The sequence below is a fragment of the Cinclus cinclus genome, chromosome 29 (assembly GCF_963662255.1).
Source record: "Cinclus cinclus chromosome 29, bCinCin1.1, whole genome shotgun sequence".
Lineage (NCBI taxonomy): Eukaryota > Metazoa > Chordata > Aves > Passeriformes > Cinclidae > Cinclus > Cinclus cinclus.
In genome coordinates, this window is record NC_085074.1 from 576,160 (window position 1) to 596,522 (window position 20,363).

Below are 20,363 nucleotides of genomic sequence, written 5' to 3' on the forward strand. Positions count from 1 at the left end.
TCAAGAGATGAAAGAAATGAAAGGAGGAGATGCCTGCAGGGTCGCTGGTGCTGCTGTCACCCATGGCAGGGCCCCTGGCCCCAGCTGGGGTGGTACAGTGGTACAGTACTGCTGAGGGAGCCCCTGGCCACCTCTGGAGGAGTGGGGGGATCCCCTTAGGCCGTGGGGCGGGGGGGGGGGCCGGGAGGGGGGGGGAGCCCGGCTGGGGGGGGGGGCCTGGGGCGGGGGGGGCAGCGGGGGCAGCGTGGAGGAGGGGGAGGGGGCATGGGGGGAGCTGGGGGGAGGAGGGGTGTAGATGGGGGCGAGGGGTGGGGGGGTGTAGATGGGCGCTGGGTGGGGGGAAGAGGGGTATGAGTTGTTGAGGGGGTATTTGGGGGGCGTCTCCGTGTTCTTCACCCGGGTGAAGTTGATGCAGCGGCCCTGGAACAGAACAGGAGGAGGAGCAGAGTTAGTGGGAGAGGCATTATCACCACCATGGCATGGGATAGACCTCACAGACCACCCAGTGCCACCCCCTGCCATGCCAGGGACACCTTCCACCATCCCAGGCTGCTCCAAGCCCTGTCCAGCCTGGCCTTGGACACTGCCAGGGATGGAGCAGCCACAGCTGCTCTGGGCACCCTGTGCCAGGGCCTCTCCATGCTCTGAGTAAAGAATTACCTCTCAGTATCAAACACAAACCTGCCCTCCATCAGCCCAAGGCCATTCCCCCCTGTCCTGGCCTTCCTTCCTGTGTCCCAGAGCTGGAGTCACAGCATGACTTGTGGTTCTTGCTTCCACAGATGCCTCTTCCCACACCTCAGTCTTAAACTTCCAGCAGCACAAAATCTGGGATTTGCCCCTTTGGAGCCTCTCTCTCCTTCAAACACCTGGCTTTTGTGTCCCATTCCAAGCATTTACCAGGCAAAAGGGAAGGTTTGTTTAACTACGACATTTTCTTGCTCAGAATTTTTCCTGAAATGCATCCATTCCTCATCAGGATGTCTTGATATCCCAGTGCTTGTGAGAAGCCAACAAACTGCTTTTCTTGCTCTTTGGTGCTAAGCTACAGTTTGTTGTACAGTTTTAAACAAAACCTTTGGCCTCTGAGCTATTTTTTTTTTCTTCTCACAAGTTCCACCTGCAAAAAATCCCACTGTAAATACTCAAATGTCAGAATCAGCATTACTGTATTATGGATTCATTCCTTTAGATATTAAATCATCCAAAAAGGCACTAGAGGATTTCTGAATCCATTCCTTATTATCAGATTGGTGAGCATGAGCTTATTTTCTATTTTACTCTTTCCTCTCCCAAAGTAAATGTTTTTCCTGGTGACAAAACACCAGATGGAGCACTGAACCCCTGTGGGCTGGAGCAGATTTGTTGGGGTAACATTTTTAATCCCCTGCACAGGTCTGCATCTCCTTCCTGCTGTCCCCAGCCTGGGCACAAATGCTTTGCAGGGAGGACCCAGGAAAAGGAAGGTGCTGGAAGGATTTGGCAGGGATGGGAGCAGCTGGTCTGGAAGGGACACAGAGATGCCCAGACAGCTCCTCTCCAAGAGCTCTGCCAGCTGTGGATGTGGAATAACATCTGTCTGAGCCCCATTCAGCTGAGGAAAAGGGTTCCTGGAGGCTGTGGAGCAGCCCCAGCTGAGCAGAGCCCAAGTGAGCCCCACACCCTGCCCCATCCCACAGTACCCAGCCCATTTTGCTCTCCTGAGCTCCTGCCTCACCTCTAATGTTGTTTTAATGCACTCTGCTGAGATTTTAAGTAAATACTGTGGGACAGGCCTGCTGAGTGAGGGAAAGTCTGAACCTGAGATTAACCAGTTCTGCTCAGAAAAAATCCCCACAAGAATGTTTTCCTTGTTCCAGTGCCACATCCCCTGCCACGCAACTCAAGTTCCTTCAGACTATTATTTGCACTAGTTTTGTTTTCTTTATGTATGTTGAGAATAAAATAAACCTGAACAAAAAGCAGCAGTCAGAAATCTCGGCCAGAGAACAAATAGCTGCAGTTGTTTTTGTGTGGAGAGATCTTCTGTCTGGATGCTCCAAGAGTGAGGTTATGGAGATGCTGATCCAAATGGAACTGAGCACTGCCCAGAGAGCATTCAGGAGGATGCAGTGAAGTGCAGAAATCCCTGAGTTTGGGGCTGGGTCAGGGCTTAAGGACTAAAAGCCTTCTAGTACTCACAGATGCAGGAACAGCTTGGGAGCACAGATGTGACAGCCAGAGCTGGCCCAGAGCTGGCCCAGAAGCCAGTGACCACCAGCTCCCTCTGACCCACTGCCCTGTGCTGTCCCCTGCTCTAAATTAGAGTTCAGAGCTCCTTCCCTAGCTCCTGTGCCTGATCCAGTTGTGCTGCCCTGGGCTGGCAGGGACTGGCTGGCAGCACCTTCTCCAGGTGCCCTGCTCAGTGCAGGGCACCCAGCACGTGTGGAAGGCAGAGGCAGAGACACAGCCCAGCCTCCTCCTCCTCCCTGCATGGAGCTGCCAGAGCGAGGCAGTTCTTGTGTTCCAGGGCTCTCACCCGAGCAGATGGGGCAGAGTGCCAGAGTTTTCAGTCCAGATGGGCTGGGATGGACTTTGGCAGCTCCACTGCCTCGGAGGAGATGGGAAAGCTAACAGCTCCTTGGGGAGAACTGTCAGACTGAATGGCAAGGGGATATCCAGGAAACAAATTACTGTTCCCTTGCACAGGACGGGCAGAAAATCTTTAATTACTGCCCTGGGCACAAATGCAAAGAAAGCCCGAGAGGGAGAGAGCTCCTTTAAGCAAAAAGCATGATATTAAAGCACGATGCAAAGGTGCAGAGGTTGTGCTATGGCAGAGTGTGAGCTCAAACAGTGACCCCGGAGCTCTGGAGGACCCAGCCCACCCTGGACTCGTGGCCAGAGCTGTGTTTTCCCACTTGTACTCAGCCAAAAAGGACCCTGAGCCACAGCTGGGCTTTGCACCCCTTACTGTAGCAGGAAAATAAAACATCAGCATCCCTGAGCTGCTCCACAGCCAGCTCTGCTTGCTCTGGAGGAAGAGCAGGATGCTCTTCACCCACCCCAGCAGGGTTTTACAGGCCTTCTGCTGTCAGGGCAGCTCTGTTCATCCCACAGGCAGCACAAGCTGAGAGAGCAGTATCAGACTCTCTAAATAAATGAGCCCCAATGCCTTGATCCGCTTTGGGGTCTGGCTGCCAAACAGGAGGGTCTGAGTTTGGTCTTTCACCAAAACCTGACATACTACAGGCAAGAGGAGTGCAGGATATCCCCAGGCAGGGACCTTCCCATGACTGATTCCATTAATGTCTCCATGGCCCCCAGGTACCACCTGCTCCTAGCCCTCCAAAACGGTTCATCACCTCATTTAGGCGTCCAAATTAAGATGGGGTGGACGAGGAAGATGGTGGCAGAATAACCAGGAGACAGGGGATGAACCCGTTTCCCTGCCTGCAGCTTGGGCAAAGAGGACAGGGCAGGATTCAGGACAGGATTTTCCATTATGTGAAGGTGAGAACAGAGCTTGACGGGTGTTTTCACCTTTCATGACTCAGGACAACCATCCTGAGCAGTGCTGATGTCTTGAGGAAGTGGGAATTACTGCCCACAGGGTATTGTCCTACAGTGTTTGGTGAGGAATAATTCCCACAGCACTTGGTGAGGAATAATTCCCATCCCCACAGTCCCTGGTGCTGGGTTTGTGCTGGGTTTGTCTGGCTTCTGATGTCAATATCAAAGGGGTAACTTCTGATTCTGTCTGGGATAAACCCTACTCTGGGTCAGGTTTCACCAGACCCTTTAGGAGCTGCCTCAGGAGCTCAAGGGCCAGCTCTGCTTCATTCCCCCAGCCCCGAGCACTCTGCAGGAGCAGAGCCCAGGCTTTTGGCTTTGGAGCTGCTAGTTCCAGGAAAAGGAGCTAATGTTTAGGTTAACTTTTCCATGGCTGTTAATGGAAAACCACACTGCAGCAGAATGTGTGGAAAGGTTATGGTTTTGTTCTCAGGCTCTGCTTCCTGTCAGGAGAAATCTGTGACTGGGATTTAAGGATGGGTTAGCAGCTCCTTCTTGGTTCCTGGGTGGCTTTGGGTCTGCAGGGAAAATAATCCTCGCAGGGACAAGAATCCTCACAGGGACATGTGTAAGGGTGACCTAGGGGGCTGCACAGCTGATTTTACTCTCAGGTCTGAAAAGGGACCGTGTCTGGTGTTTAAACCAGGGGGATTTGAAATCCTATCTCCTGGTTTCTTGTCCTTTGTTTCAGGAGGTTTCCATTCATGACACTGAAATCAGACAATTACCTTATATCCAAATTGCTTTGACTCTACAATAGGCTCCTAATTAAAAATAAGGCAGGAGCCAGGGGATTTTCCTGGATGGCAGGTTTTGCTTGTGTGCTTTGTGATGTTCCTCATCCATCAGTACTACCTGGCCATTCACACATCACCCTTCACTGCGGCTACTCAATAATAAAACACATTCCACAGTTTCAGAGAACTCTTCACAGAGCCATGGGATGAGTTGCAAAGACCTTAAAACCCAGTGCCACCCCCTGCCATGGGCAGGGGACACCTCCCACTGTCCCAGGCTGCTTCAAGCCCCATCCAGCCTGGCCTTGGACACTGCCAGGGATCCAGGGGCAGCCTCAGCTTCTCTGGGAATTCTACCCCAGCTCCTCCCCACCCTCACAGGGAAGAATTTCCTCCAATTTCCTCTTTGAATGCTTCATAGGAGCTGTGCATGGGAAAATGAGCTAGGAAGAAAAACTGTTCCTTGTGGTTAGGGGAGGATTTGAACTACATTAACAGAATATTCAAGCCGGTCTCACAGATCCCCTGTTTAGAGTTCAGATGAATTAGTACCACCACAGTGAGAACTTCTCCCTGTAGCTGCCCATATTTTCTCTTCCCCCTTGCCTTGGACGCAGCTGAATTCCTGGTTTGATTTACACCTGGGCAGCACCTGACACAATGGGTTTGGTTTGAGCTGACACCTGGAGCACAGGAATACACCTTCACAGGGAGGGAGGCTGTGTGGCAGCACTGTCCCAATCTTTGCAGCTTTTCAGATTTAATTTTCTTGCCTTTCAGCACTGGGTGGGAAGTGAGAGACAAGGAGTTATTTCCCAGACTGGTCTTTGCAAGTACACAGCATTCTCCAGCAGACAAGGAAAGTCAAGGAAAGAAGATTTGGTTTTCTAAGGGTTTGAATTTGCCAGAAATAAAGAGACATCCAGATTCCTCAGGTGGTGCAGCAGCCAGTGCTAATCCCTCCCTGAAAGACCCTATCCTTGCAGCAGATTAAAGGTTATTCAAAGAAACAAGAAAGGACAGAGAAGAAGGAAATTTTACTGTGGGCTCACCATGGTGTGATTACACCAGTAACCTAAAGAAAACCCCCAAAAAACAAAAAACAAACAAACAAACAAACAACCAACCAACCAAAAAAAAAAACCAACCAACCAAACAAACAAAAAAAACCCCCAAAAAAGCCAAAACAAAACAAAAAAAAACCACAAAAAACCCCCAAACAAGCTCTTTTTCCTGAATCTTCATTAATTTGGGTAGGATACATCTTTACACACGACTACACATAGCTTTGTTATACCTTTCCTCTCTTTATACCCTTTTTTATCTATATTCACCTATTCAAGTACAAAATGAAAATGCAATTAATGCAATGCCATAACAAAACACAGTTTCGTCCCTAATTGAAGAGTTTCTGGCCAAGTCTGAACTTGAAACACATTTTGATAATCTCATAAATTCCTGACAGAACAACATTTATCAAGGAAGTGCAAGTGGCATTCAGAGAAACACGAATTGTTTGGGTCCTGTGAGCAATTTGCACAAATAAGGGTTTCTGTATTCCATTATAAAAGTGATAACGTTCTCTTAAAAAGTCTATATATATTTACATCACCTCTCTCTGATGATGTTTCCAATATAAAAATAACCTCATTAATGCTGACAAGAATGCAAACCTAGTCTCTTGAAAATGTGAGAATACCACAGGAATCCCATGTGATCTCACTTCCTCGCCTGATTGGAACCATCTGTGTCTGATGGTAATCTCAGACCCCCTACCGCCAGGTCTGACTCAAAAAAACCAGAATTTCATCATCTTTTTGTGCATCTCAGCCTCTCTGGGTGCACCTCAGAACAGGTCCTGAGCATCCCTGGATTTTCCTTTTGTTCTGGGCTAGGAAAGGAGTTGTTAAAAGCCTCCTGCACCCCAGAGCAGGGTTTGCTCCCTGCTTTGTTCCTGCTGGGGCAGCCAGGGGATGGCAGGGGCTGCAGGAGCAGTGGCAGTGTCCTGCTGCTCTAGGGACACTGGGGCTTTGCAGTAGGCTGGGGTGCCCTGCTCTGGGCAGGGATCCCTTCCCTCGTGGCAGCTGGAGAGGGTTGGGATCCCACCCTCTCTGCCCAGGCATTCCTGCTGCAGGGAGGGAGCAGCCCCAGGACCAAGCATCCCCACCTTCGTTGGAGGGCACAAACAGGGACAGCCCGAGGTGACAGGGAGCAGGAGAGGACTGGAATCTCCAGCCCCACATTCTGCCATGTGCATGAACTGTGTTAGCCACTGCCCCTGCAGCAGTGTCTGCTCCCACACCGATGTGACCCTTAGGCCAGGGCTCCTCTTTCCTGACAATCCCAGGGATCCCTGGAAGCTACAGCAGATAAACAGCAGCAATTACTCAGCTCAGGGCTTGAGGTGGAACCTCTGCTTCATTCCATGCAAGGAATCTTCTGAACAGCTCAGCTCAAGTGCTGGAGGGGATAAAGTCCCTGATTGCAGCAAGGAATTGCTTATATATGAAAGTGATGTAATCCTGGGGCTCAGTCCAACTCATTTCCAGGCTCCAAAGCAAACAGAGATGCCTTTCTGTTATTTTTTATCTGGCTTCACTTTTTAAAATCTTGATCAGTGGGCAAATTAAGGAGCCCATTCAACAGCACTGAGTCTGAAATCTGTTTCTCTTTCTCCAGGAAAGAGAGGAGAAAGCAGGAGGTACAGACTGCTATCAAAACAGCTCCTCCTTGCAGCTCTCAGGAATGTCATACGGCCAGAGGCTCCTGTGCGCAAACCCCAAGCTCCTCTTTACTACCCATATATGTTGCCTGCAAGAGTTTCCATGTTTCTCCAGCCTGAGAAGGTTCCATGTTTAATCTGCTGGCTCCTTCTGGGGTTGCTGGTTCCTGTGGGATGCTCTGCTCACCCCTGGTTCTCTTACCCCCAAGATCATGCCCCTGGCTGGCAGCTTGTCCAGGCTGGCACTGTGGAGCTACTGGTTTGTTGCTGGATAACTCGGAGGCATTTGTTCAGAAATCCACCTGGAGCTCTGGAATACCTGCTCCTCTTCAGGTGACTCCTTTGTTTGGGCACTTCCCTGAGTAGATACGAAGTACTTCCAGGTCCTTCTGCAAGATTTTCCTCTGTGCCAACAAATCTGTGAGTCTGAGTGTTTGGCCTCTGTGAATAAGGGTGTGTTAGAGGACATCAAACCCTTGCTGGTAACCACTGGCAGGTTTTAGTGAGCTGTTTGTGCTTATCCCCATAGCAGTGACATAACTCTCAGGTGAGGTCACCCCCAAGAGCACAGGCAAAACCAAGGTTAGAACAGTGAGTGCACAGACAAAGGAGTCACCTGAAGAGGAACAGGTATTTTAGCAGCTCTAAGCCTGGGAGCATTCCCGACTTCTCCCAGAAACCAGAATCAGTGAAGCCATTTTAGCAAATCTTCCCTGGGAAGGAATAAAATATTAAACCTTTTAATTAACAAAGAGCTCCTGTGTTCAATAAAAATGCTCACAAGGAACCAAATGCTACAGGCCTGTGATTCTCTAGCAGAAAATTACATTTTTCATGTGCAGTTGAGTTTCTTGAAGCCTTCACAGTGCTGCAGTTACTTATACTTTGGGACAAATATATTCCTGAAACAACTCCAAGCTCTTTGTTGATTCATGTCAGGGGTGTGTGACTGACTGCATAAGACATTAATTTAAACTGACATTTTCCACCATGAGGGGAATTCAATGAACTAAAATCACAGAATCACAGAATATCCTGATACCCAGGATATTCTGACCCTCCCCTGACACAGCTCCAGCTGTTCCCTTGGGTCCTACAGGAATATCCCTTATTATTCATGAGAATTTCTCCTGTGGCTGGTGGAGAGCAGCTCCGTGCTCCAAGGGCAGACTGTGCTGGGCTCTTCCAGGGGTCCCTGCACCTGCACAGTTCAGCCTTGAAACCGCAGCAGCCAAACCCCACAAACAAAGGGGACAGATTTGACTGAGAATTTGCTTCTGAGCTGTCAGGAGTGCCTGCCTTCAGCCCCAAAGGGAGGGCAGGCAGAGGGCTCTGCTGTTCCCTGCTGCAGGGCAGGGTTTGGAGGTGCTGGTACCTTGTCTCCTGGCTGGGGACGCATCACGGACACGCGGTCGTATCCCTTCCGCAGCAGGACCCAGAGGGCATCCAGCTTCCCCTGCAAGGAAAGCAAAGAGCTGTTAGTGATGCTCGGGGCCAAGTGCAGTGCCCAGACCGAGCAGGTTTTACCCCAGTGCCTGTAGGAGATGCTGCAGAACAATGTTTTCTCTCCCTGACACTCCACTGAGCTCGCTGCAGGGCAAAGGAAGAGCGCTCAGCTGTCTGACAGATAACAGCCTACCTGGCCTTTCCAAAGGTAATGTGTGACTCAGGCACCTCCTGGGCTCAGGGAGAGACTAATACCTACTCAGCTCCAGGCAACCAGCGAAACGCTAAATCAGCTCAGACAGCGAGCAGTAAAACCGTGCAAAGCCTTTCCCAGCTGCTGCCCCTCCTGCTCTGGCTGAGCAGCTCCTCTCCAGCCTCAGTGACCACTGCAACACGTGAGAAAGAATCTCAGTCGTGGCTCAAAACAACCTGCTGGACAGAACTGAGTGAAACCCCATCTCTGTGCATGGCCAGGAGAGCTGGGTCCCAGCCAGGTGTGATGGCCAGGTCAGCTCCCCTGGCAGCCCCCACGGGAGAGCTCACCCAGGCTCTCCCATGGCAGCTCATCTTTGCACTTTTCCAGGCAGTCACACCTGCAGTCACACCTGCCTTGCCCAGCCCTCCAGCCCCATTCTGAGCCCAGGGGCAGCAGCTGTGCCCTGGCTGGGTGGGTTCACTGCCCACACCCACAGACCTGTGCACAGGCACTGACCCAGGTGAGCTCTGCTCCAAACCCAGCGTGTTGAAAGCTCCTGCAGACAGGGTCTGGCTGGTGTGTGGTCAGACCCCCCTGCCATTCCCTGCAGTGCAGCCCAAGCATTCCACCCTGACTGGAATTCAGCAGCTAAGCCTGAGTGTGCTCCTTAAATGAGCTGAACGAGGCCAGAAGGAGAAGCCCAGGGCTCTGCAATGCAAAAATATTCACCAAATCACCTGCTCTGAAACATCCATCTGCTGCTGAAGGATTCCTGCTCTACCCCCATTCTGACAGGCCAGGGTTTCCTTTCCAAAAAGGACTCAGCTCCTGGGAGAGATGCAGGAGGGTTTGCACAAGGGGCACACCTTGGCTGCCTCGGTGCAAGGCCACAGACAGGTCACAAAGCAAGATTATTTGATCTAACTCTCTTCATATTCACTTAATTTGATCCTTGGTCTGTAAAGAACTCAGTATCCTGAGATTTGTAGGAATTTCTGGGATTTCTATTTTCTACAGAAACAGAATTTCTGTCTATTGTATTTTCTACAACAGGCATTATTTATTAATGTTTCCATGATTATTGTACCAAATGCTCTGAGTGCTGTGATATTAGAGCAGGAACCCCAAGCATAGCCCCTGGTAGAAAACTTTTCTGTACATGCAGAGATAAGCCAAAGTTATCCCCTGGTACAAAACTGTTTTCTGCAGATAAGAGTATCAAAGCCAAAGAATGGCTCATGACTGGATCCAGGAACTCCTGTCTGATCACCCTATCCTGGAAATAAAGACTACAAAACTCTTGTGAGAGCAGAAATGTCCTGTGTAGCTGTCGTGGGACAGGATGAACAAATGGAAATGTGAGCTGGATACTGCAGAGATGGTGGGGAAGAGTGAGTATCCTCACTCAGAGTAAGGCAGCTGATTTTCCTGTGGGCCTGCTGTGGGTGTGTGAACTCCAGGGTCTGTGAGGGCTAGACTTGACACTCGGGGTGTTTGGGAGGTCCTTTGTGACCCCAGGTCTCTGGTGTCTAACTAAAGACTCCCTTTCATGGGGGCAGAGTCCTTCTTCTACCCCTCCAAGAAACCATCAGGGCCATAATCCTCTCTGGGATCTCTATTCCTCCACCAGCATGTTCAGCCAATGGTTCAAAGCTTGTTTGGGAGTTGCAGGGACACATGGGTGGAGGCAGACACATAAAATGACTGCATGGAACTTGTTTCCATAGGATATGGGGAAAAGACTTCCTAAGGTGAGAGCCAGGAAACTCTGTGATTCTCAAAGGAAGAGGCAAGAAACTTCTCTGTCAGATCTTCTGACTTTGGACAGCAGAATTCCTTAGAGCTGAGGGAAAGCATCCCTTCTATTCCACTCCATCTTTCCTCTGCAGCAGAGCTGGTTGAAGCTCTTGATCTCCTGTCCACTCTGACAGCTTAAGAAATAAGCACCTTTTTCTTCCATTTCTCCTTTAGGAAACCAGAGGCAAAGTGACAACTTTCCATGGAACAAAAAAAAAAAATTCCTTTTTCCTCTGCAGTCCCAATTTCCAAGAGTCTACCATGATTTCTTGGGAAAAGCCAAGAGCTCCATCTTTTTGGGAGCCTCTTGCCTGCCTGAGATATCTGTGTGGAAGAGAGAGGGAGTGTGCATCATGGAAAGGATGATGGTTGAATGAGTGAAATGGCAACGTTTTCCCTTGGAAACAGAAACCCTGCATGGATGGGCTGTGCCTCCGTGTCTGGAACCCAGCTGAAGCACGAGGTCACTTGGAGAAAAAAAAAAAAAAAAAAAAAAAAAAAAGGTCTGAAGGCAAATAAGGCCTTGAATCCCACTATAACTGAAGCCCAGAGAGAAGAAACAGTTGGGGCAGATGACAAATGAAGGAGTGCACAATTCCAGCCGTGGAATTTCCTCTGAATTCGTGTTTAATTCACCACTGCATTGACCCTGAGTTACCTCAGTGCTCCTGAGACCTGCTGCTGTCAGGCAGCTGTCTGTAAACCTAAGTGGCCAGGCTGCAGTGCCATGGCAGCTTTGGGAGAGGAGACAGGAGGGACAAAGGCTGGGGAACTGCCAGGGACAGGTGGCCCAGGCAGTGCTGGAGTGGCCTCCATGTAGGATTCACCTGAAGCTTCCTTTAGAGAGTACCCCTTGTTGCTTCAGCCTTAGGCTGGGGTCAGTGTCTTGTTCCATGTAACAAGTGAGAGGAAATGGCCTCGGGTTGTGCCTGGGGAGTTTTAGGTTGGGTGGTGGGAAAAACATCTTCACTGCAAGAGTTGGAAAGGTCTGGCCCAGGCTGCCCAGGGCAGTGGAGGAATCTCCATTCCTGGGGGTGTTCAGAAAACGTGTAGGTGGCACTCAGGGCCATGGTTTAATGGTGAACATGGTGGTGGTGCTGGATAGATCCTGCAGAGCTTTGCCAACCTTCGTGATTCTGTGTCTCTCTGATTCACTTCCACCTACGTTCTGTGCTGCTCCCCCCCGTCAGACGAACCAAGGGCTTGGTGAGGTTCTTAGGAAATTTTCAGATTTGTCATTCCCTTTGGATTATCTGCACTGGCTTTTCAAACAGTTGAAATGACATTTTAAAAGCAGGATTATCCAGTCGGCACTATGCTTAGAAGTAACGGCAGCAAATCAGATTAACAACAATAATAACCCCAATCTGTTAAGTGTCAGTGGTCACATTTGGTAGCAAATAAATCTCTGGAGCATTTAAAAAAAGCAATCTATCCACTCTCAGCTGTCTACCTACTTATAGACGTGACTCAGGGAAGATTGAAAAATAGAGGGAAGAAGAACTCCATCATAAAAGGCAGAATATTCTAAGTAGGGACTGGTACTTGTGCAGCCTGGAGAAGGGGAAGCATGTGACCAGCAAGATGACTGGTCCTAAAATATGAATTTCCTGGCTCTTTACCAGATTCAAGCACCCTTGGTTCACTGTTCTGGAAGTTTAATTCCTTGCCCTTCTCCTTTACCCATGTTTTTTTTAAGCAGCTTGTTACAGCCATGTTTATCTGCTCCCCAAAGGGGTGCTTCAACCAGCCCAGTGGAGTGGGTGGAAACTTAATATCTGCTTTATCCACAGTGCACTTGGAGCATGGGGATGAGGGAAAACTCAAGGTGACTATCAACAGATATTTCCTATGGGTGAGGCCTATGAAATATTCCCCCCAAGAAATGGTGGGACCCTCTCTGTTATTTTAAAATCCAGACTGGACAAAGCAGGATGGATCCCAGACAGTGCTGCCCTGGCTGAGGGTCCAGGCCCAGGCACCTTCTCTGCAAATCCATCTTCTGTGCTCACACTTCCAGGACACAACTTTCTGCCAAGACTGTGGATGGATTTTGCCAATTTTGTTCATTCCTTACTGCCCAGGGAGAGCAAGAGCAGGGCTCTGTTCCACAGGAATGATCCTTCCTGGGTTTGGTGCACGCTGATGATTGTCCATGAGGAAAATGTTGGAGACAGTTATCCTGTCTCCATACACTTTCTGGGTGCAGCTCAGTAAGGGGTGTGGTGACAATAATTAGGTAAATTCTTGTCCAGGCTGCTAAATACTATCCAGATGTGGAACACTCCAAAGTTTTGGCAGTATTTGAACACAATGTTTTGGACTGGAACTGTCTGTATCCTGCATACAGTTGGAATGGTAGATAAGAGAGATATTTCTAAAGGAATTAAGAGTATCATCCATGAGATGCTGCTAATATTTGTAGGCACCCTTATAACTGAATTTTATTATGAAGCAAAAGCTGTCCCAGAGTCAGAACTGAACCTCAGCCCTACATACATTGAATCTTCTCTCCAAGCCTCTCTTGAACTTTGGAGAATTTCCATCCTGGAAACAGATCTGCAACAAACCTGACTCCTCCTTTCAGAGCTGATTTCCCACCATGCAGAATAAATCCTGAAAATTCACTGAAAATCCCCTGAGGCTGCGATCCAACAGCATCAGCTGGGGAAGGGGAGAAATTCAGCAGAATCTTCTGTGGGAAAGGACCCAGCTCTCAGGGAATGAGCTCAGGTGGCTGCACCCATTGGTCCCAGCTGCCTGAGCAGCTCTTTGGGGCTCTTTGTGCTAAAATCAGTGTTTCTGTCAGTTCAGCTGCAAGAACCGACCGTGCTGTGTCTTGGCTGAATGAGGTAATTTCCAGAAGCAAGGAGAACCTCACAGGTGGGCCTGGCGTGTGATGCAAAGTGACAAAACAGCTCGTTCAAGAACACGGGGCAGCCCAGTGGGATTCGGGTGTGTGGCACTCCCCACTCAGAGCTGAGATTTGGGGTGTGTTACATTCCCCACTCTAAAATGGGATTTGGGGAGTGCTGCATTCCCCACTCTGAGCTGGGGCAGCTGCCTCCCCCCTGTCCCACCATGGGAGTGAAGAACCCTCATGGACACATGTTGAAGTCGTTACAACACGACTGCAAATGCTGGGTTGGGAGGCTGTATTTATGAGATGATAATCTTCCAGGGGAAAAAGAGAGAAGGTGCTGCACCAAATTTTCAACGAGGCTCAAGTTTCCGGATCTCCAGAATCCAGCCGGGCTCCATGAGCATCGCTGACATTCCTACCCCTGGATCTGAACCACATGCAAGATCAGGCACTGAGGAGATCCCAGGCTCGAGGTTGCCCTGGCTCCTTGAGCACCACCTGGAGCAGGTCAGGAGCCAGAGGCAGTGCAGGGAGCCCCGGGGGATCTGCAGGGTGGGACATATCCAGCCTGGCTCACTGCTTTTGGCTGACCCCACAGGCTGCTGCTGGGCAGGAAGGAAGCAGGAGAGTAAAGCCTCTGTTCTCCTTCAGAGAGGCCATTTCTCATTTCCCAGCAACACAACTCCTAAACCTGACCAAGCAGGTGGGAAACTCCCAGTGCCCCATGTGGCTCTTTCCCCAGGCACACCCTCAGGGGGCTCCCTTGGGCACAGCCACTCCAGCAGCACCTGGGACCACTGCAAGATGTCACCCTTGGATGTGAACATTCATCCCAAAAGAAAGATCTCCTGCACACACCCTAGGCAGGGCTGGGCTCACCTTGATGGGGGAGTACCACTTCCGAGGGGACAAGGGCCGGCGCATGTTGCTCCCGAGGTTCCTGGGCTCAGGGAACTCGTATTCCTGCTCTGGCATCTTTACCCTGGCATTCTTGGCCTTCTCCAGCTTGGCACCTTCCTCCGTGGAGCCCTTTTCTCCCCAGCGCACCTGGAAGGAGGGATCAGGCTGTGTCACACCACTCTGAGGCCTGCCTCTATTTTCCAAGCATCCAGATCCAAGCTGAAGGGCAATGCACAGGCTGTGAGGTTTGTTTCTACCCTGCAGCCCAGATTTTGAACTTGTCCTTCATGGTGGTATATGAGAAATGGGGGAGTGGGAAAACTTTTCAGAAAAACTAAAATCATTCCTTTGTCATTTGTATGGCAGTGCTGACCTGTATCCCAGGCATGGACCAGGACATTGCTGGTCCCAAGATGGTTCCAAACTTCAGAAATCTATGTTTGGCTATCAAATATCCCCATAGAAAAAGATCTAGACTCAGATGCACCAAAAAAGCCTTAAGAAGTTTGTGCCTGTCTCCCGAGTCCCCTCCTGTGTGGGTAGCAGGGGATGTCCCAGCTCAGAGCTGGGATTTCCTCACCTCCATCCGTTTGATGCCACCCACTCCTCTCCCACCATAGTAAGAGGCATCGACTGTTGGCCACTTCTTCTTAGGCAGTCCATCATCATCTTCCTCCTACAAAACAGCAGCAAGGGGTGGCACTGTCAGGAGCAATGACCAGGGATGGAAAGGAATAACCCCTCCCAGGCTGCCTTGTCCTTTGGCCCTGCAGGACAGGTGAGGTTCTGCTCCCTCCCTTGTTATTTCCCAGAGGATGTGCACTTGTGAAAGGACAATGTTTCATGATAGAAACACCACTACTTGAAAGGTACAGTCCAGATCCAGCACAAATGAGAATTTTGGATTTTTCACCTCTGCCACCCCTTCCCTTCAGCTGGGACTGGGCAGAGGCAGCTGCTGCTCCCTGTGCTGCAGGGACACTCCAGGGCCCAGGTAAATCCCCATATTGGAGTTCAGCTCCCACAGGATGCAGGAAAAGAGCGAGAAAAGGAGTGAAGTCTGTCCTGAGTGATGGCAAACTCGGGGTACTTTTGGAAACAGCCCCGGTGGGAAAGCCAGGTTTATTGAGAGGAGCTGGCCCAGAGGAATAGAATAAGAAAGCCTCATGGAGAAGTCCCAAGAATAGAATTATCTCCTGGAATGAACCTGGGGTAGCTACCCATGAAAGTCCATGTGGCTTCAGGGAGCCCCATGACTTGTGCTAGAGAAAGTCAGGCCCTATGTGAAAAATGAGGTTTAAATTCAACATCACCAGCCACAGAGCTACATATGCCTAGCACTTCATGATCACATTCAGATTTGGGTGAATTAACAGATCAAGAAAATTCCCTTCAGTGTATTTAAAATGAGGCTGCTAAAACTCCAATGAAATTCAAGGTATTTTAAATTCTCTGCACTTTGTAAGGTCAGAATGCACATGGAGCTCTTACAGTGCCTTTCCCTTTAATTTCTACAGTTCAGGCTGTGAACTGGCAAAGCAGAAAAGCAGAGTTCATCAAAAACGTGGAGTATTTCCTGTGAAAAAAAAATGGAGAGAAAAGAAAAATGGCCCCTCTTTCTTTTTTCTTCTTCTTTCTTTAATTTTTCACAGGGATTTGGCTATACTCCAAAACTTAGGAGCTCTCCAAAACTGGAAAAGCCAAAAATACTTTGAAATTGAAACTCCCCACCAGGAAAACTGAAAAACTGGGTGGGGGGAAAAAAAATTCCAAGAAAAACTCTGGTTTTCATGGCAACCAAAAGCGTTTCAGTTTATCAAAACACACAGAAACTGGCCTGCAAAATGTCCTGATCTAAGGGAAGGCTGAACAACTGGTCAGAACTACCAGGTTCTTCTCTTCAGAGCTGACCTCCCTCCCTGGCCCCAGACAGAGCTGCTGAGGCTCTTCATTGCAATCCAGGAACTCAATATCTCTGCACGAAGTTTTCCATCAGGACTTTTTCTTTGTTTTGTTTTTTATTAAAAAAAAAAAAAAAGTGGAAGCAAAGCCATCTAAATATTTTCCTTCAGCAATTCTATTTCTCTCTCTTCATTTCAGCACAGACTGGACTTCTCACAACAGGAAATACCAAAGTTTAGGAAATTTTCCCCATAAACCCTTAAAAGCCCTGCAAGTCCAGGACAACAGCACATGCATAGAGAGGCAGCACGGACACTTGACAAACAAAGGAGTCACAAGTTTTTTGCAGAAAGAGCCTGTTTATATGTTTGGAAGGGTGGGGGAGGTTTTGCAACACAAGCAAGAAGCCCCCACCAGCAATGTCCTACACAATGGAAATGGGGCTCAGGACAGGGAGGAGCAGGAAAATGGGAAGGAAGAGGCACCTAAACCCCACATCCAGCACCCCAGTTTGTGAGCCAGGGATGAATTCCCATTCCCTGCCTGCTTCACCTGTATTTTCTTCCACATGGCCACCTGGGGAGCTCCAGCTCTGACCCAGCTGCAGCATCAAAAACAGCCCTGGAAAATCCAAGTGCATTTAAGGATGCTGGAAATTGACTGTACAGAAGTTGGAAGCTTTCCACCCCCAAAATCTGCTTTAGATGGAGCTGGAGTTTCTTTTAACAAATAAGAAGAAGCAGGACAGAGCTGCATTTCATAGTCAGGGATCCAGACTCATAAGTGCTGGATTGCAGAAAACAAAGATCTGTGTTTATCTCACAGGCCAGGCTGGGCTCTGGATACTTTGACCCTGACCTGAGGGAACCTCATCTGTGGGTAACACAAGGATAATTCAGGCTCCACAAGGGACATCTGAACCACTCAGGGTAAGAATTCAAACTAAATTTGGCCAGATATTAAAAAAAAATAATTTTGGACTACTTACCCATCTCCCCACCCTTATAATTATTTTCCCAGTTGTCTCTGCAAAGCCTGAATTTTGTCTCTGAATTTATAGAGAGCTCTGCCTGCACCAAGGGCTGAGCCACGACACAACAATCATTTCTCTGTGTGAGAGATGTTGTCATCAAAATTTAGTGTTGAGAAAACACAGAGGCAAATCAAGACTCCTTTCTACCCCTTCTCCCAACACTGGAGTCATTCCCAGATCCCATGGCCACCTCTCAGCTGCTTTGTGACACTTTGGGGACACCTTGCTGTTCTCAGGGAATGTTTCCTCCTGCTTGAGAAGGTTTTGCTTGGTTCCTTGGTACCTTCTAAAGGCTCCCCAGAATCTTCTCCAGCCCAAACAACTTTAGCTTCATACAAACTCATCCTTGAGACACAAGTGTTTCTCAAACCAGCCTTCGGTGGCCTTGATCATCACAGAAACTCCCCATTTACCCTGGCCCAGATCCTTGGAGGCTCCAAGAGCAGAGCATGGTGTGTGCACAGCTCAGAGGGAACCCTGGTTGTGCTGAAAGAAAGATTTGAGCTGCTCCCACTCCAGAGCTCACACACCAAGCTGCAGGAAGGTGAAGTTCCTATCAGGTCATGGGAATCAACACCAGCATGGGATTAAACCCAACTCCCACAGCCTCTGCACTGCACTGGGCCTGCCTGCATACTTCACATGAAATTGGCTATGAAACTGAGATTTGGCTATGCAACTCCACACCTCCATGGTGTAATACCTGCACCTCATCTATTGCCAATGACAGCCCCACCTTTTTTCTTTTAGATGCCTGCTTCTTGGAAGGCTCCTCTTCTCCTCCCATACTTCCACAACTTGCTGTAAAGAGGGACTACAGGGAAGGAGAAGCATTGGCACACCACTGGGACCTGGCTTCATTTCAGGAATAAATTTCCTGCATTGGTGTCTACAGAGATTCCTATCACAGCCTTTCTCTGGAGCTTGTTTTGCTCTCTCCCCAGCATGGCTTACCAAAAGGAGCAAGGAAAACAGTTTGGAAAAGAACAATGAACAGCAATAATTGAACAACTTGGTCTAGTGGAAGGTGTCCCTGCCCATGGCAAGGGGTGGAGCAGAAAAATCTCTCAGGACCCTCCCAACCCAAACCATTCCATGATAATAAGTAAGGGTTCAAGCAGCTCTTCAAGCATCTCTGGATGTCCTTCAGGCATCCTCTGACCTCATGAATGTTGTGGGAGAGATCAGATCCCAGCAGTCAGCGTGGGTCCAGCTGAACAGTGGGTTCATCCCTTGGCTCCACTGTGGGGATTGTAGTCCCTCCTCTCCTATGCCTCCCAGGACAGTGCTAAAGCCCTCAGGGGCTGTGCCAGAGCTGCTGAAGGGCCATTTCTCCCCAGCACCTCCCTGTGAGTGCTTGCTGTGCTGTGTGTGGGCAAGAGGACAACAGACATCAGAATTATCCCATTACAGGCTGGTTGGTGGCTTGGCTCTGGTGCCATACCAGAGATGTCCTTGGATGTTGGGTGACAGAGCAGCAGGGAAAAAAAGGGGCTGAGTGATGAGGAAAGCTGTGGGCATCTGGTTGATCTGCCTGGCTTTGCCAGACTCCAGGGAGCTTTGTGTCCCTGGATTGCTGCTATGGGAGCAAGTGGTGCCTGGGCAGACCCAGCTGTGGGTTCCTCTGTCTGTCCAGGACTGACAGCAGCAGAATTCTGGCCTGGGCCAGGGACTGAATAGAGAATTGTTGGAAGCTGCAGAGCCCTTCAGCTGGGGTTACTTGGTGTATATTGAGGATGGGTTGCTATAGCAGAACCAGCTTCAGCCTTGTAGTAAGCCTCTGCTCTGAGCTGTGCAGAGCTGTTCCAATAAACCCAGCCTAAAGTGATGGGGCACAGGAATAAAAGCAGCTGTGTCTTCCTCCAGCAGGGCTAGAAAAAGCCTTCCAGTTCACTGGAGGTGGAAGAATGTGGTTTTGATCCACCTTCAGTGACTGATTAATCACAGGCCAGAAAGGTGCTCCTGGCTCCTCCAGGCACTCATCTCTTCCGCTTGGCATTAACTCAATCCTTCCTGGCCTAAGTGAAACCATCTGTTCTTCCCTGGCTTCACCCTCAGCATCCCGAGCTCCCCAAGCAGCACAGTGGGAGCTAACAACATTTGCAATTTCAGGATGAATTAATTGGGAGTTTCCGGTCAATCATGGTTTCCTTCACCAACTGTGAAGTATTTCCAACATGTCTCAAAGGGTTTCTGAAGCAGAGTTCAGTGAAACCTTTGGCAGGTCTGGCAGCAGAGGCTGCTTCCCCCTTGTTGTTGGTGTAATGCATTCTCCTTCCTCCTGTGTGCTTCAGCTCCCAAACCTGCTGATGCAAGAATTCCACTTTTTTTTTTTTTTTAATGGCCAAAAATTTCATGAGAAGGGAAAAATCCAACTTCTGTTACCCTGCTGCTGAAGGGCCCAGCAATCCCTCCTGCTGGAGGATTCCTGCACGGGAGAGGGATATCTGCAACACCTAAAAACCTGGATTGTAGAAAATCATCTTCTATTTGTTTAGAGCAAAGTAGAAAATCTTGAGGCTTTGATCTTCTGAGAATGCACTGTCAGTCTTGCTCTGTGGACCAGCCTCTCCAGCAGTAAAGGCACCAAAAAAATACATCTTTTCAGAGCTGTTGCTAGTTTGTCACTAGCGGGAAGCTCTTCTGTCTGGGAAAAAGCAGTGCAAGTCACAGCTTCAAGCCTCACTGATTTCTGAGCACTGCCCTGTGCTGTACAGCTTCTGAAATAGTATAAACTACATTTTCCTCTCTTAAAAAACATTTGGCTGCTAAATGTGCACATTGGCTTTGGGATAACTGAGCTTAGGGGATGTGCTCTGGTGGGAAGCACAGGTGAAATTGTACCACTGGAGCAGCTGGCACATTGTACAGATGGATGTCAGATCCCTGGAAGTGTCCCAGGCCAGGTTGGATGGGGCTTGGAGCAACCTGGGATAGTGGAATGTGTCTCTGGCATGGCAGGGGATGGAATGGGATGGTCTGTGAGGTCCCTTCCAACCCAAACCAATCCATGACTACTGTAACCAAACCCTGCCATGCCAAGGTCCCCAAAGAAGACAGCAACACCCCAAAGAATGTCCAGATCCCCTCCTGGACGGATGAGGTAGCAGGTAAAGCACAGGTCTTATTGAATGTCAATTTTCAATCACTCAGCAGGGCCCTCTCAGGGAACAACCAAAGCCTGGACAAGCTGAATTTCAAGCTGCAACTGTGAT

The 20,363-nt window shown here is 49.3% G+C and overlaps 1 protein-coding gene across 1 annotated transcript in view; it reads right to left on the bottom strand.

Moving 5' to 3' along the window:
* ANTXR1 (ANTXR cell adhesion molecule 1) overlaps positions 1–20,363 on the bottom strand; it is a 68,930-nt gene continuing 48,567 nt past the window's right edge. Inside the window, exons 15-18 of the mRNA XM_062510438.1 lie at positions 14,794–14,889; positions 14,193–14,360; positions 8,387–8,467; positions 1–420 (exon numbers count right to left, since the gene is read on the bottom strand). Of these exons, the coding sequence (XP_062366422.1) occupies positions 1–420; positions 8,387–8,467; positions 14,193–14,360; positions 14,794–14,889 (765 nt within the window). The remainder of the gene's footprint in view (positions 421–8,386; positions 8,468–14,192; positions 14,361–14,793; positions 14,890–20,363) is intronic.